The sequence below is a fragment of the Geotrypetes seraphini genome, chromosome 1 (genome assembly GCF_902459505.1).
Source record: "Geotrypetes seraphini chromosome 1, aGeoSer1.1, whole genome shotgun sequence".
Taxonomy (NCBI): Eukaryota; Metazoa; Chordata; class Amphibia; order Gymnophiona; family Dermophiidae; genus Geotrypetes; species Geotrypetes seraphini.
In genome coordinates this window covers 67,665,864-67,693,193 of record NC_047084.1, presented here as the reverse complement: position 1 = coordinate 67,693,193, position 27,330 = coordinate 67,665,864, and the positions used below count along the sequence as shown (strand labels likewise).

The following is a 27,330-nucleotide window of genomic DNA, read 5'->3' as shown; positions in this document are numbered from 1 at the left end:
GTCCTTCCCCCCCTCCCGTCTTCCCCATGGCCTTTCAGCGTCCTTCTCCCCCCTCCTTCTCTACCGCCCCGGGTGCAGCACAGCCAGCCAGGTCCCCTTACTTTTGTGGCACTTCCCCGACCGACCGACAACAGCCCCGGTCCGACAAACCTCCCTGCCCTTAACTGCGAATCTAAATTACCTTATTACAGCTGCTGTAAGAAGATAATTTAGATTCGCGGCTACAGGGCAGGGAGGATTGTCAGACCCGGGCAGTTATCGGTCGGTCGGAGAAGTGCCACAAAAGTAAGGGGACCTGGCCGGCTGTGCTGCAACCGGGGCGGGGTGGAGTGGGGCGGGGCGGACCACCCCCTCCCTTGGTAGCCACTCGAACCGCGAGGCTATTCTCCTCCTTACCTGCACTGCCTGCAGCACAGAGCCAAACGGAAGTCTTCCCGACGTCAGCGCTGACGTCGGAGGGAGGGAGGGCTTTGTTTAAGCCCTTTTTTTAAGCCCTCCCTCCCCTCCGACGTCAGCGCTGACGTCGGGAAGACTTCCGTTCGGCTCTGTGCTGCAAGCAGAGAAGGTAGGGAGAAGAGCCGCGTGACTGAGTACATCCAGCCCCACAGGAACCCCGCGACCCTCTGAGGCGTCCCCACGGGATCCCCGCGACCCTAGGGGCGTCCCCACGGGATCCCCGTGACCCGAAGGGGGAACCCGCGGGATGCCCGCGGGTCCTGCAGGATTCCCGTCGTCCCCGTTCCCGTGCAGCTCTCTAATGTGAAACTCTGAAAGGAAGGCTACAAAACCTCCCTTGGGTAGAGTTTACCTTCCAGTCATTGTTATTCTATAAAAATCTTTTTTGATCACGACCTGGAAAGGCTAAAAAGTTCAAACTGTTTCAAAAGTTCAAAATAACTTGTTTGTTCTGAACCAGCTTACATCAGGTCCCCTGAAGCAGGGAATGAAACGGGGCCACGTTGGGACCCCCTCACTCCTGTTTAACAGCTAAGTGGATTTTTTTCATCAAGTATGCAGTGACGTTTGCATGATATTAACAACAAGAACAAACCAGTTATTTTGAACTTTTGAAACGGTTTGAACTTTTTAGCCTTTCCAGGTCGTGATCAAAAAATATTTTTATAGAATAACAATGACTGGAAGGTAAACTCTTTACCCAAGGGAGGTTTTGTAGCCTTCCTTTCAGAGTTTCACATCTCTGAGTAATTTTATACAATATTTCTTGATCACCCTTCAAAGGCTTGTCTTAGTTACATGGTCTTTTGGATTTTGAAAGATGGATGTAGGGCAGAAAGAGCCTGCTGCTGATCTCTGCTGGGCCTTGAGCATCTGTGGGTTGGTGCTGCATACCGGTAACCGATCACGGTAAGGGTTTGGTAGGGGGGGTCAATGCCAGTTCTCAGGGGTGGGGGGCTCACAAATTGAGTCAATGCTCAGTTTGCGAGGCAAGATTTGCGAGAGTGTTTTGCTTGTCTTGCAAAACACTCACAAACTGTGTTACTCGCAAACCAAGGTTTGACTGTACTTTTAGTTTGTGGTCCTGTATTTGCATAGGGGTTATCTGTGTTCTGCATTTGTGACCAAGGCCAGGTGTTCTGGTAGGAATGAATGTTTATTTTTGTGGTTAACCATTATGTGTTGTTGATAAGATTATATTGTGTATATATATGAGAAATGAATGGAAAAAATAGTATTACAATTACTATTATGATTATTATGGGGCAGGGTCTGGTGCGGAGCTCCCTCCCAAAAAAATAAAAAAAAAAACAACCAACACTAAAAAAAAAAGTTCTGCTGCCTATACCTGTAGTATAATTAGTTTGAAAGGTCATGTATTGTGCTAGTGTCTTTTAAATTTCTGCCTCCCTATTTTGGAGTAGGTTGCCTAACTATGGGGACAGATGCTCAAAAGCATACCATTTTTGTAAGGCTAGTTGTAGCCAGTCTATCTTTTCAGTAACTGCAGCCTCTAATGCTCAAAAGGGTTCTCGGTGACTTTTACCAATAGTCCTATGGATAAGCAACTGAATCAAATTTTAATAAAAACTTGAAAATTAATGCTATACAAGGAGCTAATTAGTATTAAAATGAGCACTCGTGAATCATGAGAATTCGCGGGAGCCAGTCAATAAACCGCTGAACGCCGATAATGAGCGCCAAAGCGCTCTCCTGCTCTTTGCGCTCAGCAGAAGAAGCAAGCCACCACCAACCGGGTTAGCAGTGGGGTCAGAGCACAGAAAGCGCACTCCTGCCCGCTGCACCTCAGACCACCAGGGATCACCAGAGGAATTAGGAGGACGGGGCAGGGTGCAGAGCCTGGAAGTGAGGGGGCTGGGTGAAGAGCCTGGTGGATTGGGAGGGAAGGGGGCTGGGAGGGAGGGCTGGGTGCACTGCCTGATAGGTGAGGGAGGGAAGGGGGCTGGGTGCAGAGCCTGACAGGGGAGGGGCTGGGTGTAGAGCCTGGCAGGGGGAAGGGAGGGGGGCTGGGTGCAGAGCCTGACAGGGGAGGAAGGGGGGCTGGGTCCAGAGCCTGGCAGGTAGAGGCTGGGTGCAGGAGGTAGGGAGTTGCAAATGCTCAGGGGTTTGGGAAAGACAGATACTGCACGTACTGGAAGTGGGTTGGGAAGGACAAATGCACAGGTTAGGGGGTTAGGAAATGAGGAAAAGAGATGCTGCACAGGTGGAGTACTGGGAAGGGAAAGAAATAAATGCTGCTGGTTGGGGAGGAAAAGGAATGGAGAATTGTTGGACATAGGTGTGTGGTGTGAGAGGGAAAGAGAGATGATGTATATGGGGAAAGGAAGAAAGAGGAGGAATTGTTTGATATGATAGTAGTGGAGAGGAGGGAAGGAGAAATGATCCAAAGAAGGGAGAGATGTCAGACCACTGGAATGGGAAAGAGAGAGAGAGATGCCAGACCACAGAATGGGAGGGAAGGAGGAAAGAGAGAGAGATGCTAGGCCGCAGAAAGGAGAAGAGACAATATGTTAGACCTTGATAAGGAGAGAGAGAGATGCCAGACCATGAGAGAGGAGAGAGATTCCAGGCTATGAGAAGGAGAGGAGAAAGATGCCAGATCATATGAGGGTGGAGGGGAAAGACAGATGTCTGACCATGGGAGAGGGATGATATGGTACATAGGGATGGAGGGGAAGGGGAGACAGAGGGAGGAGATGGTGCACAGCAATGGGTCCGACAGGGATGAGATAAGAAGAAATGCTTCTTATGGATAGATGGGAGTAGGGAAGAAGAAAGAGGGAGGAGATGATACATATGGATAGATGGGGAAGGGAAGGCATGGAAAAGTAGAGTTTGAGAAGCAGAAAAATGGAAGAAAGTTGAATGTTAAAAGTTAATGCTAAAGATGGATGTATGATCCAAACAGACCGGGGATTTTGAATTATAGTCCACTCGAGGGGGCAATACTTTCAAAATAGAACAAAACACAAAAGACTCCCCTCTCATCAATACTGGGCAAGTTTCTCAAATAATATCATCACATTTAAATATGATCACATTTAAATATTATATGATATTATTTGAGAAACTTGCCCAGTATTGATGAGTTTTGTTCTATTTTGAAAGATGGATGTATGGCAGAAAGTGAAGGAGAGAAAAACAGCAAATGGATAAGGTGGCCCTGAATGCACAGTTAAGAGCACAGACAAAAGGAAGTGCAGCCAGAGACTGGAAAAGATGGTTTAAAAACCAAAATCACCAGACAACAAAGGTAGGGGAAATTATTTTATTTTCAATTTAGTGATTGAATTGTGTCAGTTTTGAGAAACTACATCTGCTGTCTATATTTTGCACTGTTCAGGAAGGAATGCATTTATTTCTATTTCTTTTGGGGTTGTACTGCATGCAGAGTCTTGCATCTTAGGGTTTTGTTTGTATCTATTAGTACTTTTAGTTTGTGGTCCTATATCTGTGTTCTGCATGTGTAACCAAGGCCAGGTTTTCTGGTAGGAATGAATGTTGAGAAACATAAAGTGTGCTTTGCGTAGTTTAATTTTGTGGTTAACCATTATGTATTGTTAATTTGTCCTCGTCCCTGCAAGTTTTGTCACTTTCCCTGTAAGCTCTGCCTTAACCACACAAGCCTCGAACACTTATGATTTTAAAGTGTTTGAGGCTTGTGCAGATGACAACAGAGCTTGCAGGAATAGGGCAGGGACAGGAAAAGAATTTGCCGGGATGGGGAAAATTTGTGGTTAACCATTATGTATTGTTAATCTCTGCCACTATGGTCTCTGTTTCCGTGTCAAATTTGATTTTCGAACATGGAGGCAAGGAGCACACGGAGACAGAGAACACTCCGGCAACTCTCCCCTCCCGCCCTCCCTCACCAACCGCTGCCGCTGCTGCTCCTCCTCTTCAAAGCAGCCTGTTGAGGAATAGCGGCCGGTTGTAGAGAACCTCGCAGGCCGCTCTCCACCTCGGTAGCACGTTGCCTCTGATGCACGGGATTGCATCAGAGGGAAAGTGCTACCGAGGTGGAGAACGACCTGTGAGGTTCGCTACAGCTGGCCGCGATCCTCACGCTGCTTTGAAAAGGAGCAGGCCAGAAGACACCAGGAAGCCGGGATGGAGGGAGGGTAAGAACGGGAACAATGCAGGCAGGAGGCCAGGGTGAGAGGAAAAGGTGGCTGCTTTGGGGGGAGGGGTGTGCTGGGGGGCAGACAGCAATCATGCTTTGCTCTGGGAGGGGGGAATAGAAGGGGGCCACGGAGCAGGCAGGCATGGCACTACAGGGGGCCAGGGGAAGAGGGAAAGGGGGCTGCTTTGGGGGGAGGGGTGTGCTGGGGGGCAGATAATAATCATGCTTTGCTCTGGGAGGGGGGGAACAGAAGGGGGTCAAGGAGCAGGCAGGCATGGCACAACAGGGGGCCAGGGGGAGAGGGAACATAAGAATTGCCGCTGCTGAGTCAGACCAGTGGTTCATCCTGCCCGACAGTCCACCCACGTGGCAGCCCCCAGGTCAAAGACCAGTGCTCTAAATGAGTCCAGCCTCACCTGCGTACTTCCCAGTTTAGCAGGAATTTGTCCAACCTAGTCTTGAAACCCTGGAGGGTGTTTTCCCCTACAACAGACTCCGGAAGAGCATTCCAGCTCTCCACCACTCTCTGGGTGAAGAAGAACCTCCTTATGTGTGTACGGAATCTATCCCCTTTCAACGTTAAAAAGTGCCCTCTCATTCTCCATACCTTGGAGAGTGTGAACAGTTTGTCTTTATCTACTAAGTCTATTCCCTCCAGTATTTTGAATGTTTTGATCATGTCTCCTCTCAGTCTCCTCTTTTCAAGGGAGAAGAGGCCCAGTTTCTCCAATCTCTCACTGTACGGCAACTCCTCCAGCCCCTTAATCATTTTAGTCGCTCTTCTCTGGACCCTTTCGAGTAGTACCATGTCCTTCCCCTTCTTTATCATTCCTAGCATTCTGTTCAATGTGTAGGACTGCTCAAATAGATCTGTTTGCCTCTCCCCACAATCACAAATTGCCTCAATATTCATAAGAACATAAGCAGTGCCTCTGCCGGGTCAGACCATAGGTCCATCCTGCCCAGCAGTCCGCTCCCGCGGCGGCCCAAACAGGTCACGACCTGTCTGAATCACTAGAAGGGGCCCCCTTGCCACCTTGGTTTCCCATTGAGTCCTATCTTCCCATCGAAGTCCTAACCCTTTGGTCTTGCACATGCACGAGCTGGTTGGGTTTCTATACTTATTACCTGGTTAGCTTTCTATACCTATGTTACATCCCAGCACCTCTCTCAGTATCCCACGATCCCCTTATCCCTCAGGAATCCGTCCAATCCCTGTTTGAATCCCTGTACCGTACTCTGCCTGATCACTTCCTCCGGTAGCGCATTCCAGGTGTCCACGACCCTTTGGGTGAAAAAAAACTTCCTTGCATTTGTTTTGAACCTATCTCCCTTCAGTTTCTCCGAATGCCCCCTCGTACCTGTTGTCCCTTTCAGCCTGAAGAATCTGTCCCTATCCACCCTCTCTATGCCCCTCATGATCCTGAAGGTCTCTATCATATCTCCCCTGAGCCTCCTTTTTTCCAGAGAGAAGAGCCCCAGCCTATCCAACCTCTCGGCGTATGGGCAGTGTTCCAGCCCTCTTACCAGTTTTGTTGCTCTCCTTTGGACTCTCTCAAGTACCGCCATGTCCTTCTTGAGGTACGGCGACCAATATTGAACGCAGTATTCCAGATATGGACGCACCATCGCTCGATACAATGGCATGATGACTTCCCGCGTCCTGGTTGTTATGCCCCTCTTTATGACAGTATTTCCCTCAATGTCAGGAAGCAGATGCTTTTCTTCTGGATTTGACAGAGAATTTCCTATACACATTTCCTCTAATCCATCTCATTCTCAAAATGTTAGTCAGACTCAAGATAGTCAGCTCCCATGATCCTGATAGCTTCTTGGTGACTCAGACAGTAGCCCAGACAGTCTTGGTTCTCCCTTCTACTTCAGCTGAGTGCCAAGGATCCAATTCCCTTGCAAATCTTTCCATCTCTGCTCACTCAGAGTCAAGGATCTCTTTTTCATCCCAATCTGAAATCGCTCCGCCTCACAGCTTGGGACCTCTTAGCCTAACTTCAGCAGATCCTAATCTCTCTGATGCATTATTGCTGCTTCCAGAAAACCTTCTACTCAGCAATGTTATCAACAGAAGTAGACACGTTTCACTATGTGGTGTACTCTCCAACACCAAGATGCTCCATCTTCTCTATCGTCAGTATTGGATTATCTCCATCTTTCCAATTCTGGACTGAAAACTACTGTGGTCAGAGTTCACCTCAGTGTTATTAGTGCTTTCCATGTTCCTGTAAACAATAAATCTCTGGCCTCTCATCCTCTTGTTTCCAGGTTTCTGAAGGGACTATTCAATTCCAAACACTCACTCAAGCCACCTCCAATTGTCTGGGATCTTAATATACTCCTAGCCACTCTGATGAAACCACTATCTGAGCCAATGGCTTCTACTCATCTCAAGTTTCTCACTTGGAAAGTGGTCTTGATTTCTCTCACCTCTGCCTGTTGAGTAAGTGAACTTCAAGCATTGAAGTTACAGCATTCCATCATGATAAGATGGTTCTCCTCACTTATCCTAAATTCCTCCGAAAAGTGGTCACTCAATTTCATCTCAATTAATCCATTATACTACCAGTCTTTTTTCGAAAGCCACATGGTCATCCTGGAGAAACAGCTCTTCACACTTTGGACTGTAAATGTACCTTGGTTTACTACATCCACGAACTAAGCCACACAGGACATCTCAACTGTTCATCTTTGATCCTAACTGATTGGGCAAGCCTATAAAGAAAAGGGCTATTTCCACATGGCTAGCAGCTTGTATTTCCTTCTGCTATGCTCAGGCTGGGCTGCAGCTCAAGGGTCGTGTTACAGCACACAAGGTCTGAACTATGGCAGCATCAGTAACTTTCTTACGTTCCACTCCCATTGATGAAATTTACAAAGCAGCTACTTGGTCCTCAATTCACACATTCACATCTCACTATTGTCTAGAATCCTATTCAAGATGGTTGTTTCAGCCAAGCAGTATTACAGAGTTTACTTTCTTAATGGCCAGCTCTCCCTCCATCCCATTATATTCAGCTAGGGAGTCCCACATGTGAGAATATGCTGCCTGCTTGTCCTAGGATAAAGCAGTTACTTACCGTAACAGGTGTTATCCGGAGACAGCAGGCAGATATTCTCACATCCCTCCCACCTCGCCTGGTTGGTTTATTAGGTTGCTTACAGAACTGAAGAACCGCGAGCCTACATTAGGTGGGAAGGCATTTGCAAAGTTTATTAAAACTATAAAGTGACAGTTCGCTTTTAACGCTGTCAGTATCGGGCTCTGTGGATGATATCACCCATAAGTGAGAATATCCGCCTGCTGTCCACGGATAATACCTGTTATGGTAAGTAACTGTTCTGTAGTAGCAGCTAGAGCAAGGGTGTCAAACTCAATCATGTAAGGAGCTGAAATTTGAAAAAAAAAGGCTTAAGTTGCGGGCCGAATTTTTTTTGTAAGATATTTAGGGGTCCTTTTAATAAGGATACGTTTTACATTATGTTCTCTCTTTTGATGACTTTTTTGAAAGTGTTAACAGTGAGAGGTGATTCAAAGGGAGAGAGCATGCTGACCATTACCAGGGAATGTTTCCTTTTAATCTTGTTAGTGGTCATCACAACTGCACTCTCTGGCCTGCTTACAGCTTTTTTTTACTTTTTGAGCATAGTTAATTGAGGTAAGCTAGATGCTTTCAGGTTTTTCTCTTTTTTTGTTCATATTCCTTCTGATCTGACAGTGCCAGAGAAGCCAGGACCAAATTGCACTCTTTCTTTTACTTTCTCACACTCACATTTTATGCCAGAAGCTTTTCAACATGTTCTGTTAAAATCTTTCTAGTTTTTGTAAGAGGTTTTTTTATATGCAGTTGTCATTGTGCTCTAGCTCTTTCCCTTCTTCCCACTCTCCACCCACCTACCCCCGGACCCCACAATAGAGCTGCTGCGACATCTCCCACTATCCTTCTCCAACCCCCTCCATCCCGGCCTCACATTAAAGCAGCCTGCTGGTACAAGTGCCGCATCATTTGTAGGTTCACGCAGCCTGCAGAGGATCACTGGTCAGCTGTAGTGATTCTAACAGGCCACCGTAGCCTCAGTTGCATGTTCCCTCTGGTGTGGACCCGTCAGAGGGAACGTGTAGCTGAGGCTTCAGGAGCCTGCTTGGATCGCTACAGCCAGCCAGCGATCATCTGCAGGCCGCATGAACCTACAGATGATGCGGCACTTGTACCGGCAGGGCCAGATTTAGGGGAAATTTTAAATTGTCTGGCAGGCCAAATTTTAGTACACTGCTGGCCAGAGTTTGACATGTCTGAGCTAGAGAATGACATGGGGGAAAATTTTCCCCATCCCGGCAAATTCTTTTCCTGTCCCTGCCCTATTCCTGCAAGCTCTATTGTCATCTGCACAAGCCTCAAACACTTTAAAATCGTAAGTGTTCGAGGCTTGTGTGGTTAAGGCAGAGCTTACAGGGAAAGTGACAAAACTTGCAGGGACAAGGACAAATTTGTTCCTGTGTCATTCTCTAGTAGCAGCCCACTTGTATAGACAAAGCCTATTGGTATTTCTCTATCTACTTGTATCTATTTATTTGTAGCAACTTTATCCCTGTAACTGCTAATCTTGCTCAGAAACAAGGTCTTTGCCCTGCATAAGTCCTTGGGCACAGTTCTTCAACCGCCAGTCCGCGGACCGGTGACGGTTCGCAGAAAATTCCTACCAATCCGCACAGGGCCGGCGAGATTGATGAGCTTCAATTTCCTGCTGGCCGGGACGCAGATATTCTCACAACCCACCCACCTCCCCAGGTTGGCTTCTTAGCTGAGGGACCGCACGTGCCTACGTTGGGTGGGAAGGCACTCGCGCATGCGCGGTACGGGCTAACCAGAACTTTTAAAGTTCTTAGAGTGCAATTCACTCTAAAGTGTCCGTACCACGGCTCCGTCGGTGCCACCACCCATCAGTGAGAATATCTGCCTGCTGTCCCTGGATAACACCTGTTACAGTAACTAACTGTGCTATTTCCATAGATTACTCCTGAGCCTATCATTTCTTAACTTTATCCTAAGCCCCCTCATTCAAGAGCTTCCTTTCAAATGAAAGAGACTCAAATCATGCGCATTTATGCCACGTAGATATTTAAACATCTCTAGCATATCTCCCCTCTCCTGTCTTTCCTCCAAAGTATACCGATTCAGATCTTTAAGTCTGTCCCAAAACGCCTTATTACGAAAACAACGTACCATATTAGTAGCCTACCTCTAAACCGACTCAATCCTTTTTATATCGTTTTGAAGGTGTGGTCTCCAGAATTGTACACAATATTCTAAATGAGGTCTCACCAGAGTCTTATACAGGGGCATCAATACCTACTTTTTCCTACTGGCCATACCTCTTGCTATGCACCCTAGCATCGTTCTAGCTTTTGCTGTCACCTTTTCAACCTGTTTAGCCATCTTAAGATCATCACATACAATCACACCCAAGTCCTGCATATCTGTCGTGCATATAAGTTCTTCACCCCCTAAAATGTACTGTTTTTTCGGATTTTTGCAGCCCAAATACATGACCTTCCTTTTCTTAGTATTAAATTTTAGCTGCCAAATTTCAGCCCATTCTTTCATGTTATTCACATCATTCAGGGTGTCTACTCTATTGCAGATTTTGGTATCATCTGCAAAGAGGCAAATCTTACCTGACAGTCCTTCATCAATATCGCATATAAAAATGTTAAAAAGAACAGGCCCAAAAACAGAACCTTGAGGTACACAACTGGTGACATTCCTTTTCTCAGAGCAATCTCCATTGACCACTACTCTCTATTGGCTTCCTCTTAACCAGTTCCTGACCTAGCCCGTCAATCCAATTCTCTAGTCCTCCAGTCAGTTTGGCAAGATTTACTTTTAATAAAGTCATGTTGCCTTAGATCTTGTAACCCATTGGATTCTAGAAAATGAATAAAGTCAAAAAAGACCTGCACTTATCTTATATATCCTCCGGTATAGGCAAGATTACTGCAGTGCAGTGAACAAACTCCCGGTGCTGTCTTCTTTCAATATACCATTGCACTGGGAGTAATCTTAGTATTCCCGACAGGGCCTGTCCACCAGGAGTTTGTTCACTGCACTGCAGTGATCTTGCCTACACCGGAGGATATATAAGATAAGTGCGGGTCTTTTTTGACTTTATTCATATTATTTTGGAAGATTTTGAACATTTAAGATCTGAATTTATATTAAACTTTAACGGAGTTTTTCTCAGACCGAGGATGTGTTATCTATGACAACTTTGTACTTGTCATAGTAGTTTCTGGAGTTTATGCTTAGGAAACACTGAGGTCTTTTCTCCATATTTTTCAATACCTGCTCTATCTAAAATCTCCAAGAAAGGGTTATAATTTAAGAATATCTATTGGTGGCTATACTTTATTTTTTTTATATTCTTCTTGTATTTTGGTTTTTCTTTTATATTATATTTTTTACCATACTTTGTTAACTTTGGTTTGCCATCTGTGTCAGACAATACTTGCCATGCTATTTTTTTACCATACTAATAAGAACTTAAGAATAGCCTTACTGGGTCAGACCAATGGTCCATCAAGCCCAGTAGCCCGTTCTCACGGTAGCCAATCCAGGTCCCTAGTATTTGTCCAAAACCCAAGGAGTAGTAACATTCCATGCTACCGATCCAGGGCAAGCAGTGGCTTCCCCCATCTCTTTTTCAATAACAGACTATGGACTTCTCCTCCAGGAAATTGTCCAAACCTTTCTTAAAACCAGCTATGCTATCCGCTCTTACCACAACCTCTGGCAATGCGTTCCAGAGCTTAACTATTCTCTGAGTGAAAAAAAATTTCCTATTGGTTTAAAAAGTATTTCCTTGTAACTTCATCGAGTTTCCCTAGACTTTGTAATTTTTGATGGAGTGAAAAATTGATCCACTTGTACTCCCGTTCTACTCCACTCAGGATTTTGTATACTTCAATCATATCTCACCTCAGCTGTTTTTTTTCCAAGCTGAAGAGCCCTAACCTTTTAAGTCTTTCCTCATGCGAGAGAAGTTCCATCCCCTTTATCATCTTGGTCGTTCTTCTTTGAACCGTTTCTAGCTCCACTATATCTTTCTTGAAATAAGGAGACCAGAACTGAACGCAATACTCCAGATGAGGTCGCTTTACAGTTTCTGCCTGATGCATTATGGGGATGTACCCGAATGTTGCTATTCAAGGGCATTCATCTGTGCTTTAATAATGGGACAGTGTGAATCTTGAAGAAATTATTCTGTTCTTATCTGTCTAACAGCCCTGGGTCTTCCAGCATATATGATACTTTATACAGAAAGGCTATTCAGCAAGTTCTGTTTCTGGATTGGTCCGAGGAAGTCATCTGATGAGATTCAAGAAAAGAAAGGTGCTAATTAATTAATAATTAGTTAGTCTGTGATAAGGTCCGGGGAAGCTCAGATCTGCTCACAGATGTTCTAATTGTACACTTTTTCTTTCAATAATTAGACCATGATATTTGAACTTGAATAAAAGGTTATGGTTTTCTCTAGACCACTTAACAGAAACGTAACGTGTTTATAATACTGCTAAGTGAACCATAAATCCTTCTACAGCACCATGGAACGATACAGGGGCATTATAACATTCTTAGTATTGTTAACCATCCCTTTTTTAAATAATTCTTAGCATCCGGTTTGCTTTTTTGGCCACTGCCACACATTGGGCTAAAGCTTTCATCGTATTATCTACTATGACACCCAGATCCTTTTCTAAGTTGCTAACCCCCAAGAATCCGGTAACTGTGATTCAGGTTATTCTTCCCAATGTGCATCACTTTGCATTTGTCCACATTAAATTTCATCTGCCATTTGGACGCCCAGTCTTCCAATTTCCTAAGTCTGCCTGCAATTTTTCACAATCCGCATGTGTTTTAACAACTTTGAATAGTTTAATGTCATCTGTAAATTTAATCACCTCACTCATCGTTCCAATTTCCAGATCATTTATAAATAAGTTAAATAGCACCGGTCCCAGTACAGACCCCTGCGGCACTCCACTGTTTACTCTCTTCCATTAAGAAAAATGACCATTTAACCCTACCCTCTGTTTTCTAACTGATAACCAATTCCTAATCCACAACTGAACTTTGCCACCTATCCCATGACTCTTTAATTTTTTCAGGAGCAGTGGGTAGAACTAGTGCTGCCTGATTCAGGAAAAAAAATTTAGATTCGATTCAGCCTATTGAATCGGTTATTCGGTTCAATTTTCCTGCCCAATTGGGTGTTTTTTTCAAACATCCTTGACGGGTTTATTTTATAGCCTCTTCGCCCCCTTTACCTTCTCCTAACCACACTGGCACTGTGCTGTAAACAAAATAAACAAACAAAAAAGACTTTTCCTCTCCCTGTTAAATCCTAGCTCACATTTGCGGTCTAACACCGGCTCTGGCAGGATACATGTTTCAAATCTGACATATTGTAATCACAAAACACAAAATAAAATTATTTTGTCTACCTTTTGTTGTCTGGTCATTATTCAAATCTTGTTGGTCCCAGGCTCTGGTTGTCTTCTGATAACTTGCTTGCCAGGGTCTCCTTCTTTCTTCTTTCTCCATTCTAACCATCCATCTGCCATCTCTGTCCTCCCCTTCCATTTCCCTTCTCTCCCCCGGAGGTCTGGCCTGGCATCTTTCCTTTTTTTTGTCTCCATCCACAGATCCACCTTTTCTCAACTACCCTTTCATCCAGCATCTCTCCTTCCTTCCTCACCTCCCCAGGGTCCACCATATCTTGCTTTCTTTTCCCAACTACTCTCCCATCCAATATCTCTATCCCCTCCTCCACACCATCCCTTGTTTCCAACTTCTCTCCCTTTCTGTTCCTTCCCTCCCTAAATCTCATTGTCCTCCATCTCTCTCCCTCTCCTTTGTTTTTAGACCCATTATTTCTTCCCCCCCCCCAAAGTACGGCATATGCACACCTCTTTGAACCCCCCCTTCCCTCCCTCCATGTACTTCTACACCAGGGCCCCCTCCCCCTGAACGTCTGTCTCCCCCTGAAGGCCTGCCTGTCCCCCCTGAATGCCTGTGCCATCATCCCTGAAGGCCTGTCTCCCCCTTGAAGGCCTGTCCCCCCATTAAGGCCTACGTCCCACCCCTGAAGGCCTGCATCCCACCCCTGAAGACCTGCCTGTCCCCCCTGAAGGCCTGTGCCACTATCCCTGAAGGTCTGTCATCACCGCTGAAGGCCTGCATCGCATCCCACCCTTGAAGGCCTGTTCCACCCCCCAACCCCCACCCCGAAGGACTGGGCCCGCCCCCCCGAAGGACTGCATGTTCCCCCTAGCCTCCCGCGCACCATTTACCTAATATGAGCAGCATGCAGAGAAGATCGCGGTGCTAGCGATCTTTGCAAACTGCTTTAGAGCTGTTTCCTCTGCCACGGTCCCGCCCCCCCCCCCCCCCTCCTCTAATGTCAGAGGTAGGATCGCTGCGGAGGAAACAGCTCCAAAACAGTTTGCAAAGATCGCTAGCACCGCGATCTTCTCTGCAGGCTGCTCATATTAGGTAAATGGTGTGCGGGAGGCCAGGGGGGAAGCTGGACACCAGCACTTCCCGACCGACCCTCCCCCATCGCCCTCTAAAGCAGGTGCAGCAAGCTAGCAAGAGCAACGCTGCCGTTCCTGCTTTAGGGGGCGAGGGGGGAGGGTCCGAATCGGGAAGCCGATTTTTTTTTTTTTTTTTTATCGATTCGAATCGATTCCCCCAAAGTGAATCAGTGAACCGATTCGAATCGTGAATCAGGCAGCACTAGTTAGAATTGCAGTTTGTAGATTCCAACCCACACTGCTTCTTGCGACCCTGAGAAGGTCGCCAGATCCTCCTCTGCTCCAGGTACATTAGATACATTGTGAGCCCTCTGGGACTGAAGAGCCAGCTGCTTGAGCCCTTCATAGAAGTAATGACCACATGACATACTGCTGTGTACTTTTTATTTATGCTGTATATTCATTGGTATAGCAAAAACATACAAAATAAAAGCAGCTTTTATCAAGTATTAAAGGAGTACAGCAAACTGATTTTCCAGTAGCAGGGAGAGAAGTTCACTCTGCGGCTAGCAAGCAGTTAGCAGAATATTTCTCTCTAACTGCTCTGTGTCTTGTCACTTCTTATATACTGTGTAATAAAAAGTAACTCGTGACTTTACATACTAGCAACCTTCATGTGTCATTTCTAGTAAATTCTGTTTATACTTTGTTAATCATTGCTTAGCATAGGTAAAGCTAGGCATACTCAACATGAAACATTCCGCAGATGACTATACTTTTTATTTGTACTAAAGTTCCCCTTTGTTCATGGTTTAGCAAACAACAGTTCCTCCTTCCCTCTCCCCCCAAGACCTCTATGGTCTCAAAGTCCCTCCTTGAAGGATGCAATCCAGTCGGGTTTTCAGGATTTCTCCAATGAATATGCATGAGATCTATGTGCATGCACTGCTTTCAATGCATATTCATTGGGGAAATCCTGAAAACCCGACTGGATTGTGGCCCTCAAGGGAGGGATTTGAGATCCCTGCGTTTATACCCTCCCCAGTACATTCTATGTAAGCCATATCGTGTTTGTTCTACCTGCAGCTTCTTTTAATAGTCTCTTCTGGATGAGCACTGCATTACAGCAATTCATTCTAATTTCTTCTGATTGCTTCTGTCAGCAAATCAGCTTGGCAACAAGTTTTACCCTTAGTTTAGGCTGCTTCCAACACCTCAGTCATGTGGTTCAGTGTTGCAAAGTCCTGGTTGCAGGTGAGGTTGGCCACCTACACCTATCTCAGGACAGACGAGGAAAAATGCTTAAGTACCTGAATAAATTCATGTAATTGTAAACCGTTCTGAACTCCCTTGGGAGAACAGTATAGAAAATTGAATAAATAAATTCATTAAACCTTTGGAGAACATATCCTCTTTCTCTATTGAGAAAAATTGCACTCTATAATATGGTGGTGGTACTACAGTGGCTATATTTCTTTCAGACCTTACCTCTTTCATGGAATGCTACTTATGAAATGATATTGCGTAAACAAATGTTAAATTACTTATGGAATGTTAAGAAGGCCCATGTTCCTCTTACTGAAATTATGCGTCCCAGGGAATATAGGGAGGCTTGGGACTTCTAAATGTTTTCACAAACATGCTAGATGAGATACATTTGCACGTAAATGGTCCCAAGACCTACCATGTTTAGTGCAAGGAGAAACAATTAAAAAATGTATGTTTTGATGTAGCAAGATATACCCAAAAGCAATGGACTATGAGATGAACTCTAAATTCCTACTATGGTTATACAGATCCCCAGTACATGCATAAAATGCAAAAGTAAGTAATACTGATCAATGTATTAAATGTGCTCAGCCCCATACAACGCTTGGGCATTTATTTTGGACATGTTAGACTGTTCAATCATTTTGGGTGGCACCGCAGTCACTTATTTGTACCTTATGGAAGTGTCAATGGAAAGTACAACCTCATTTGCTATTTTTCAATGTATCTTTTCTTTCTTATTGCAGGTTTCTGGGTCATGCAGCAAAACCCAGAAACCTGCAACAAGCATGATGCCAACTGCAGAAACTGTGAGAGAGCATTTCTTATCTTTCATCAAAACCCATAGGATGTAAAGGAATTTTTGGATTGTGCTATCTTAATGGGTAGGAAATGTATTCTCCAATGCTGGCTATCACCAGATCCACCCACATTAATTAGCACATTGGCAAAACTTGGTGATATGTTTCTTTGGAAATAATCTCCTTTAGAGATTTGGGCTTGCTGCAGGGGAGATAGTTTTGTTTAATTTGGGAGCCATGACCCTCATAGCAAGAAGCAGATTGCTAAATGTTTAAGCAAGCTAAACAATTGGTTGCACTGTTATGTTTTTTATAAGTGGTTGAACTATCCTTATTGTTCATATGGGAAGGGAAGAGGTTTTTTTTTTCCAAAGCTAAAATGTACACATTCGAAGTATGTTCTATAAAATAGATTTGAACATAAGAATAGTCTTACTGGGTCAGACCAGTGGTCCATCTAACCCAGTGTCTCATCTTCACTGTGGCCAATCTAGGTCACAAGTACCTGTTAAAAACCCAAATAGTAGCAGCATTCCATTTTACCAATGAAGGACAAGCATTCAGAATAAAATCACATGACCTCCAAATGACCTCAGACCCACTTATAGGGGCCATAAAATCCTCCTAGAGAAACAGGAAAACAGCTGCCATTTTAAGAATAAAGAGAAAAGAGAAAAACCAACCACCAAGGCAATAAAGGGTCACCCTAATGAGTATAATGTGTTACTTATGCACATGCTGGTAACATGAATGCCTCGACAGTATATCTTCTGGGGTGTGATATTACCTTGTGCAAAGGACACCAAGAGGGCAATCAGGAGTGAGTGAAGACCAGGAAAATACAAATTGTGAAAGAAAAAATAAACATAAATCACAGCAATTAACAGCACACTCTAAAAACAGGTTGCAATATTTGAATGCTACAGCGGTATGCAGAGTAAATATCTTCTAGGATGTGACATCAGCTGGCATAGAGGTCACTGAGAGAATAAGTGGAAGAGAAGGTAAGACCAGGAAAATGAAGAATCTAGTACAGAGGTCACAGAGAGAAGAATTAGGAGAGTAGCAAAATTGAGGAAAGCACATATGGCACAAATGTCACCAAAATTCTAAGTAGTCAAGTGCAATAATTCTTATAGCACCTCATTGTCCTTTAAAAAAATTAGTTCCCTCTCCTGGAGTGTATCTGTTCAATCTCCATTCTGACTGTGTTTCTAACCTTAACACAAAATCAAGGTAATCTTTTGCATCCCATTCTCAATTCCATAGCATTCCCAACTTGGAAGTTAAACTACCTAGATGCTTCCTTAGGACTGCCTCCAGTTCAAGAAATTGTGGTGCATCAAGAAAACCTTCCCCAGTAAAATCCTATGGCAACTAGTAGAAAATGGTTTACAGCTAGAAAGAATTGACATGCCCACTGGATGTTATCCCACCATACCTAAGCCACAACTATTGGTGAAGATTTTAAATGTCCTTTCTCAGAGTACCCCTTCAGCAGCCTGTCCACATTTCATGTCTTGATAGACTGAGCTCCAGCTTCCCACTCTCTCATTATATCTAAAATTCATGAGTTTTTCAAATCAGATGTTCACTTCAAAAATACTGAATGTTTGGGCTTTCTCCTCTCATGAAACAAACTTTAGAGTCAATAGAATCCTTATTGTTAAAGCGTCTCACATGTAAAGCACATATTTTGGCCAGAAAGACAAGTGAACTTCAAGCCTTGGTCAAGTACAAGCCATATACTCAACGTCCTAGGTTCCTAGCAAAAGATAGTTCTATCTTTCCACATCAGTAAAAAAATAGTTGTATACAAAATCTCATAGCCACACATGTGATAAAATTTCTACTCTGGACTATAAACAAGCTTTCACTTACTACATGAGAACAAAGTTTATCAGGAAATCTGTGCAGCTAGTCGTCTCCTTTGATTTATTTTAAACAGTCTTTACATTCTTGTGGCAAAGGGTATTCTGGTTAGTTGATTATCATATGTATCTAGTTCTGTTACAATAGCTATTTGCCTGCCCAGCAAAATCAAATTTCACTAGAATAGAGCTTCCGTTGATGTTCAAAAGCATTTATCTAGGTAGCAGCACCTAGCTCTAATGGATCAGCAATTTTCAGCAGCATTATCCAGATAATGCCACTGTAAATTATCACAAACTATCTCAGCACTTCCTGAAGCAAAAAGTCTTTTCTAACTTTCTCTCATTAGCTTTCTGAATAGCAAGCTAAATATCACCACTGACCAGATAGCATCAATTGTCATTGCAGAATCTGGATATTCATTGCCAGCCACTGCCAAGATTACAGCACTGAATATCTGGATTTAATTCAGCTTAAAAAAAAAAACAAACAATGACCATTCTGGCTGAATATTGACCCATACATCTTTAAAGAGTATAAAGTAGTTAACTGGTCCTTGTTTCATTTTTTTTACTTCATGCTACTGCCTGGACCAGTCCTGAATCAACCTGTTCTTTTGGTTGAGCAATACTGAACTATCACTATATGAGCTGTTTGGCTTTTGCATATGCATCTGAGTAGGTTGCTCTCAGTAGTGGGAATCACATGCTTGTGTACCTGATTCAGTCCTGCTTGACGGAGAAAGCAAAGTTGCTTACCTGTGACAGGTGTTCTCCATAGGCAGCAGGATTAATCAGGCACACAATCCTTTTCACTTCTCAAGAGTGGATTCCAGGCTTTAAGAAGACCGAAGGGACTGTGAATGTATAAAGGGCTACACATGCTTAAAACTTTACATTAATTCTGAGTGAGCAGTTCATTCCACTGCTGTTGGATGACATCACCCATTTGTGTGCCTGATTATTCCTGCTACCTAAGGATATTACTTATTACTATCAAACAACTCTGCCTTTTTTGTGCAGGAGAAATTAATTATATAAAAAGTTCTTCATTTGTTTCCTCCAGAAATTAGTGAATGAGACATTCCAGAAGCTCTGGTTTACTCCAACTCCCCACAACGATAAAGAAGCAATGACAAGAAAAATATTAAATATCACTGATGTGGTAAGCTCATTCCTTACACATGCAGATTCATTATATATAATCAAAGTGAAGTGTTTTCTTAGAAGTAAATGCAAACAAAAACATATCATGGTTCTTCTGTATTTAAAGTCTAGCGTAGTGGTGTTAACATGTAGAATTAAATTCTTCAGTTTCTCTTTTTTTTTTGTTCAAGTAGCATGATTTTGTACTGTTTGAAATAATTATGAGAAAAGGAATGCTTTAGCCAAGTCAAGAAGAAGTTGACTAGGTAAATGCTTCCTTGTATGTTCAACAATAATGAATTATACTAGATCTTGGAAGGAAAAAATAGCTTGGAGTTTGCTACACTCCAAAGAAACAGGACTTCATCATAACTTGCAGCCAATATGGGGCTGAGACAGCTAGACAGAGCACCTGGAGATACAGATGTATGTCAATAAGATCATGATTTCTCTTCTGTAGAAGCAGGATGAGTCAACCACATAAGTGTGACATCATTCAATGGTTCCAGGATAGAGTAATTGTCTTATAGCTCAGGAAAATGCTCAGGGGTGAGAGAACAACTTGAACATGTTCAGCAAAGCAGAAAGGAAAAATAAAGTACTTCTGTAGGGGCATGACATTCAGAAAGGAGCATGCATGCTCGGACACTACTTTTTTTTGAGTTTTGAGAAATCTACTCCATCCCATCCATGCCATCTGATGACATCACCTATTTGTGTATCTGATTTATCCTGCTTTCTATGGAGAACTTCTATTAAAGGTAAGCAACTTTGCTTTGTGGGCACAGACCTCATTTGGTCAGTAACAATGCTTTAAATCAGGGGTGCCCAACGCGTCGATCGCGATCGACCAGTAGCTCAGGAAGGCAACTCGAGTCGATCGCACTCGTGTTGCCGTCCTGATCTACGGGCCGATCAGCCTTCAGTGTTCTCCCTAGGGCCTTTTAGCTGGGCGGTCCGCCCAGCTGTCATCTGCCGCTGCTGAACATTAAAAAACCGGCTTGGAGATTTCAGCCCCTAGCGAACTTATGCTCCGGGCTCTAACGTGTGAATGCAGGCTTCTCTTCTCTTCCCTCCGAAACCGGAAGTTATGCCCGGGGGGGAGAAGGGAAGCCTGCACGCACATGTTGAGAGCCCTGAAGCAAGCGTTCGCTACGGGCTAAGGCGGGAGACATGTTAGTGAAAGCATTTCCTCTTCTTGCTGCCGGGTCCTGCCTACTTTCTGTTTCCGCGAAGGCAGGACCCGGCAGCATTTCCCCCAACAGTTCCTCGCGATGCTGGTCGGCCGAAGCAGGGAGAGGTTGGGGCGGCGTCGGCTTTTGGGCGTGTTATTGGCGTCGGCTTTCGGGCCTGTTATTGGTGGCGGTTTGGGTCCTGGTCCCCGATGGCAGTTTGGGTCCCCGATGGCAGTGGCAGTGTCTTGGGGGAGGGCAGGGAGAAAGAAAGAAAGAAAAAGGGCAGGCAGGGAGACAGAAGGAAAGAAGAGAAACAGAAAAAAAGGAAAGGGAGGCAGAGAGAAAGAAAGGGCAGAGAGAGAGGAAGGAAAAGTTGGGGGAGGGAATGAGGTGTGGAGGAGAGGAAGCATACAGGCTGAAAGAAGGGAAGAAAGACTGGATGCACAGTCAGAAGAAGAAAGTGCAACCAGAGACTCATGAAATCACCAGACAAGGTAGGAAAAATGATTTTATTTTAAATTTAGTGATCGAAATGTGTCTCAATTTATATCTGCTGTCTATATTTTACACTAAGGTCCCCTTTTACTAAACCGCAATAGAGTTTTTTAGCGCAGGGAGCCTATGAGCGTCGAGAGCAGCGCTGGGCATTCAGCGCAGCTCCCTGCACTCTAAAAACTGCTATCGTGGTTTAGTAAAAAGGGAGGGGGGTATATTTGTCTATTTTTGTATGGTTGTTACTGAGGTGATAGTGCATAGAGTCATCTGCTTTGACCTCTTTGAAAAACCCTGGAATAGGAATGATAATTAACATTTTCTATGCGTACAGTGTGCGTTGTGTTTTTTTTAAATTTTATTGTTGGTAGATCATTTTGACTTGGTCATTTTAAAAGTAGCTCGCAAGCCCAAAAAGTGTGGGCACCCCTGCTTTAAATTATGAACTGTGCATGGCTCCTCAGACAGCTCTAGTGCAGGTGAAGCATCATATCCTCTTTGCCACCAAATGGAGTTCATGCTCTGAAACAGTTCAGAATACCTGCATTTCTGGAGGTTTGCTCTGTAGAGGCTGGCATTTGTATAGAGGCAATTTAGACATAATTAAATTCCCTATGGTTTATTTCATCTTGGTAGAAGTGTCTTCACTACTGGTAGTCTCTTCTTCTTAGCTCCTGCTAAGAAAAAAAAAAACTTTCTTGATTTGAGTTTACCTATTTAGTATGTTCTACTAAATGGATGGCTTGAATCTCTGGTGTGGCATTTCTGGCCACCATGCTTCTGATGTCCAGAAGAAGAGAAATGGCAGAGATATAGCTATCTATAGTGCTTGACTTAAGATAGACACCCCATGCTTCTGCAGCATTTCTATAATACTTGATTATTCTTTCTGATATATCACATACAAAGCATGTGTAAGTAACAGAGACACAGTGTGATTGTATTGAATGTAGTTGCATTCACTCCCCATTTAATGATTGCCAGTTTTCATATGATTTTATATCATGTACTCTCCTTTGCCTTGATTTTTTTTTTCTTCTCATGTATGTATCATATTAGGGAGGATCAAAATAGAGCAGTGAGTCAGTTTTAGGAATTCCTTTTAATAATTCTAGCTTTGCATTCCCTTTCCTTATACGAAAGGCACACTTCTGGGTCTGGCATGTAATTTATTTTCTGTCATAGGTAAGTAGATTTGTTAGTTGCCACCAGAGTCATATTTTTGCTTTGGAAATCCTCACCTTGTGTTATTGTGTGTGGAGCCCAGGTGAACTAGCTGATTATGGTTGTTTATATTAAATAGTGTTAGTATAAGCATGCTGTCATATGGAATGTCTCTGTCAGCATCAGCAACTTCACTTTTCATCTAGTTCTACAAAGAATCTTTATTTCTATATCGCACAGATAAATAAACTTTGTGCCTGCCATCCTGAAATGTCCCATTGGACACTTACATCTAGCCCATTTGGCACTGATACATTTTTACTTAGCACTGGAGCTGTTCACACTGACTTAGGGCTAGATTCACTAAGCGCACCGATCGGTTTGCGAGCCCTTTGCGACCTGATTTCCCTCCGACCTGATTCACTAACCTGTGTCCTGACCATCCTCCGATCCGCGCATGCAAATGAGGGGGAACGGCATTCAAATGATGGTAGGCAGCGATTCACTAACCAAAACCCTGCAACACCAACTGGGCTGGCTGTTCACAAACAAGCAACTGCTGAGTACCAGTCACTCAGGTCCTTTCCGAATGTCTTGCCTTCTGCTGCCCTGTTTTTCTGCTCTCTGCCCTGAACTCCTACTTTCAGCCCTGCTTCCTGCTTTCAGACTTTCCCGCCTGCCCCGATCTCCCGCTGCCCCAAACTCCTGCCTGCCCCGACTCTCCTGCCTGCCCCAAACTCCTGCAGCCCTGACTCTCCCACCCTTCCCCGCAGTGCAAGCCCGTGGTTTTAACCCATGGGCTTAAAGCAGGTTAAATCCACGGGCTCCAAAAAAATTAAAAACAGTATTAAAAAAAAACAAAATTTGCTGCCGGGCTTGGAGGGCCAGCACATGCGCAGACCATCTACAGATAGTCTACACATGCGTTGGGATCGCTTTAGAGCAATCCAGGCAGGCATTTGGGGGCATGATTCCGATCGCTCTCATTTGCATGAGGGCGATTTGTGAATCAGCTCCCCTGCACACAGATCGGATCTGATCTGTGCCCCTAGTGAATGGGCCTTTGTTGATAAAATTAGGGATGGGATTAGCCTGTAAGCTATAGCTCACCCCCTCCCCAAGCTTTCCATATGGTGGCACTCTCCTCTTCTGCGTGGGCCCAGTTGTTGTTTGAACAAATGGCTATACAGTGTTCCAAGTGGTTAACAAAGGTAGTCGGGTCCAGGTAGCAGAAGACAGCTGTGACCCTGGTAGGGAGAGAGTGCTTCTGGATGAGGAGTCCTAGCATCATGGCAAGTTGCCCAGAGGTAAGGTTTAAAGCATAATGGTCAGCTTAATGTTTTCTTGGCTCTTTTGTTTTATTTTGATCCTTAAGATTAGAAAAAAAAACTGTTGTTGGGAACTAATAGTATTCCTGAGGAATTCTGCACAGTTTTTGAAAGAGCAAAAACCCCTCATTTCTCTCACCATCCCTCTTTTTTCAGATCGTACCTTAGAACATAAGCAGTGCCTGTGCTGGGTCAGACCAGAGGTCCATCGTAACCAGAAGTCCGCTCACGCGGCGGCCCATCAGGTCCAGGACCTGTATAGTAATCCTCTATCTATACCCTTCTATCCCCTTTTCCTTCAGGAAATTATCTAATCCCTTCTTGAACCCCAAAACCATACTCTGTCCTATCACACCCTCTGGAAGCGCATTTGAGGCATCCACCACCCTTTGGGTGAAGAAGAACTTCCTAGCAATGGTTATGAATCTGTCCCCTCTTAATTTTTCTGAATGCCTTTCGTTCTTGTAGTCTTCGAAAGTTTGAAGAATCTGTCCCTCTCCACTTTCTCTATGCCCTTCATGATCTTATAAGTCTCTATCATGTGCCCTCTAAGTCTCCACTTTTCCAGGGAAAAGAGCCCCAGTTTCTCCAATATGGATACTGCAGGTATCGATACAAGTGTAGAGTCTATAAATTAAGAGTCTATTAACGCACACACATCCCCATAGCTCTCTCAACTTCCCTTCCTCCACATGCTTGCCCATAGATCTTTTTCATACCTTAGAGTCCTTTGGTTCCAGTGCGGTAGATAAGAACGACATAGTCTGGTGTGCAGCTGCTTTCTTCCTTTTCCACTTTTACAAATTAGATTCAAGGGGTAAGGGAAAATATTAGAAACAGTTTATTCTTTGTGTGGGTCTTGTGGGGGAAGGGTAGGGAACGATGTGCTAAGGTTAGGGAATATGTAGGGCGGAGGTGGTGTTGGTGCTGTCTCCTTGGTCCCTGTGCAGAATTCTGCAATTTGCATACAGTATATATAAACCGCCTTGGTTGTACTGACAGAAAAGCGGTCCACGACCCTTTCCCTTTTCAGAATTCCCCAGGAGTAAAGTAGTTAAATAAGTGGAAATAATGCACTGGAAAGCTGAAAGATAAAAAAAAAAATGTTCTTTTAGGCTTCCACAGCTAGTGTCATGATTGTTACAGTAATCCAGGTGTTGCTGTGTCTGAGTAATAGTCAAAGCTGTGGCTTTCTTCAGGGTTTGAAGAAAGCCACAGTATGATGACTGAAACATCAGTTTCAGTTACACAGACATGGCAAGACCCAGACTATTGCAACAGTCATTAATGACATTATTCTTTTAAAAAATTTCAGAATGAAATGTAAACAAGCATTGTTTATTTTTTCAGCAATTATGCTTTTATGCTTGCCTTTTTCTTTCATTGGGTTCCACCTGTAAGCATTGCTTATTTCAGGAAGAAGGAGATGATCTTATAGAGAGAATTTGTTTTAGCTCCTGAAGTAGGCAATAGTCACGTTTGTGAAGGATAACTTTCATATGAGAAATTAACTTCCACAACTCCAAATGAAGAGCACTTTTCCAGAACTTACTCATTCTTTTTTTTGTCAGTTTTGAGATATATGATTAATTTTGTTAAAGGCAAGATTCATTTACTGTAGATTTTGCACAGGAATAAGTTACAGTAAATGAGTCTTGCCTTTGATGAATGAAATTAAATGCATAGCGCAAAACTGACACAAAATGAACTGAGTTCTGGAAAAGTGTTTTTCGAATTGGGTGTGGTAGATTTTTAAAAATGCTCCTTCCTACCTCTCATGCCTAGGAAACAAACTGGCTTAACAGATAATGCCTGAAGAAGAAGTGGGTGATTTCCCTGAGGGAAGAATGGTGTCTGAAGGACTGTGTTTCCCTGATATGAGGCTGAAATTACCTTATCCTCCTAGGATACCACAGAAAAGGTTACTGAATTACATCCTTTCCCTAAAGATCTATGCCCTCCAGGTCAACTACTACTGTCTTCCCAGCCCTTGCCTGACCATTGTGGAACAGAGCTAGTAGGAAGCATAACCAGCTTACTCCTGTTAAGAGAGGGGGATGAGTCCAGGATAGGACTTAGAAATGTGAAGCCTTGCTGAATCACATTGGAGTCATTAGGGCTCAAAGAAACTTCAGCTTCTCCATAGTTAGGTCCTAGCCCTTAACTTTGCATGTCCCCTTTAGAGATCAATCCTCTGAAGCAATCCGCTCTACTCTAACACCTCTGGACATGTCCAGAAATCTTCTTCTGTAATCCGCCTTGAACCGCAAGGTATTTGCAGAATAAAAATCACTAATGTAATTTAACCTTTCAAAACTTCTAATGTACAGTAAATCCAGCAATATCTCAGTCAATATATTGGCTCACAGAGGCTCCAGAGGGATGCACAACTTTGATCACACCCCTTTAGATGCATTGCTGAGGCTATGCACTGCAACAGCCCACACTTTTATGTGGTCCAGTATTGCACTCTGATGATGACATTGCTAGTAAGAGGCACATCCAGGAATGTTCCCTCACATCATCTTTTTGGGCAGCCAATTTCTTTGTCTACTCTCCTGCTTTCAACTAGGTCTTGGTCTCATCTGGCTCCCTCAAGACCTGCAGATGAGTTGGTTTGCATACTCCTTGGCTTGTTTGTATCCTGTCCTGGTGGGGGACAGGGCTACCTTAAAGTCACCAGTGATGGACGCAGTGGTCTCAGCTATTGCTATAAGGCATACTGTGCCCTTCGAGGGCAGTTCTGTCTTAACAGACTCTGAGGAGCGTAAGTTGGAGACCATTCTTAAACATAATTTTGATGTCTGCCTTGGGGGTCCAGGCAGCTATTTGTGCGGGACTGGTGGCTCAGGCCGTGTTTCGGTGGGCCGAGTGGGTCCTTGACAGTGAGTCTGATGGTCAGGAGGTGGCAAGGATTCAGATGGCTGCCTCTTTCCTCTCAGACGCCCTCTATGACTTCTTGCAGTCGTCTGCCAAATCCATAGCTGCGCGTTGGACCTTCTGGCTTTGAGCTTGGTCGACGGACGTGGTATCCATCTCTAAACTCTCTAAATTTTCTTTTCAGGGGTCCTTGTTGTTTGCCACAGATTTTGGAATAGTTCAAACTCTGATGGACTCTAAAGTGTCCTGCCTGCCTGAAGACAGTGCTAGGATTGGACAATTTTCTGTTGGAAAAGGGGATAGAGGGGTATAGATAGAGGATTACTGCACAGGTCCTGGACCTGTTGGGCTGCCGCATGAGCGGACTGCTGGGCACGATGGACCTCAGGTCTGACCCAGCGGAGGCACTGCTTATGTTCTTATGTTCAAGATGGCACTGCTCAGGGTAGTCTGCAAGATTTTTGCAGGTACCACCCTGAGCGTGGGACTGCTCACTATCCATCCTCTGATTTTGCCAGGGGTCGTTTCTTTCAATGAATACAGTCCTATTGGGCCCGTTGGGAGGCTGAGAATCTCTCTGTCAGTTTCCCCGCTGTCCGCCTTCCCAATGACTCTGTGCCCGCGCCCCCTCTGGTTCTGGTGGGTGCTCGGCTGGAGGTGATTTGGGACGGTTCTGCTCTGCAGTTTGCCCATTCCCTGCCAGATCATTTTCTAGCTTCTCCTTGTCATGTATCGTGGAAGAAGCAGATTATTCGCCAGATTCTTAAAAGATTGCTAGATCTCAGAGCTATGGTTCCAGTGCCCCCTCCGGAGTCGGGCACCAGCATGTACTCGATTTACTTTGTGATGCCCAAGAAAGAGGGGACTTTTCAGCTCATCTTAGATTTGAAGGGGGTCAACAGGGCTCTAACAGTGCTGTCTTTTCGCATGGAGACTCTACAATCGGTGATTCTGGCGGTTCAGCTGAGGGGAGTATCTAACCTTTCTTGACTTGATAGAGGCCTACTAGCATATTCCAATCTGGACCTTCCATCAGCGCTTCCTTCATTTTTCAATTT

At 44.2% G+C, this 27,330-nt stretch overlaps 1 protein-coding gene across 1 annotated transcript in view; it reads left to right on the top strand.

Moving 5' to 3' along the window:
• NIPBL (NIPBL cohesin loading factor) overlaps positions 1-27,330 on the top strand; it is a 1,354,860-nt gene that overhangs the window by 1,135,035 nt on the left and 192,495 nt on the right. Inside the window, 1 exon segment of the mRNA XM_033932779.1 lies at positions 19,154-19,252. Within this exon segment, the coding sequence (XP_033788670.1) occupies positions 19,154-19,252 (99 nt within the window).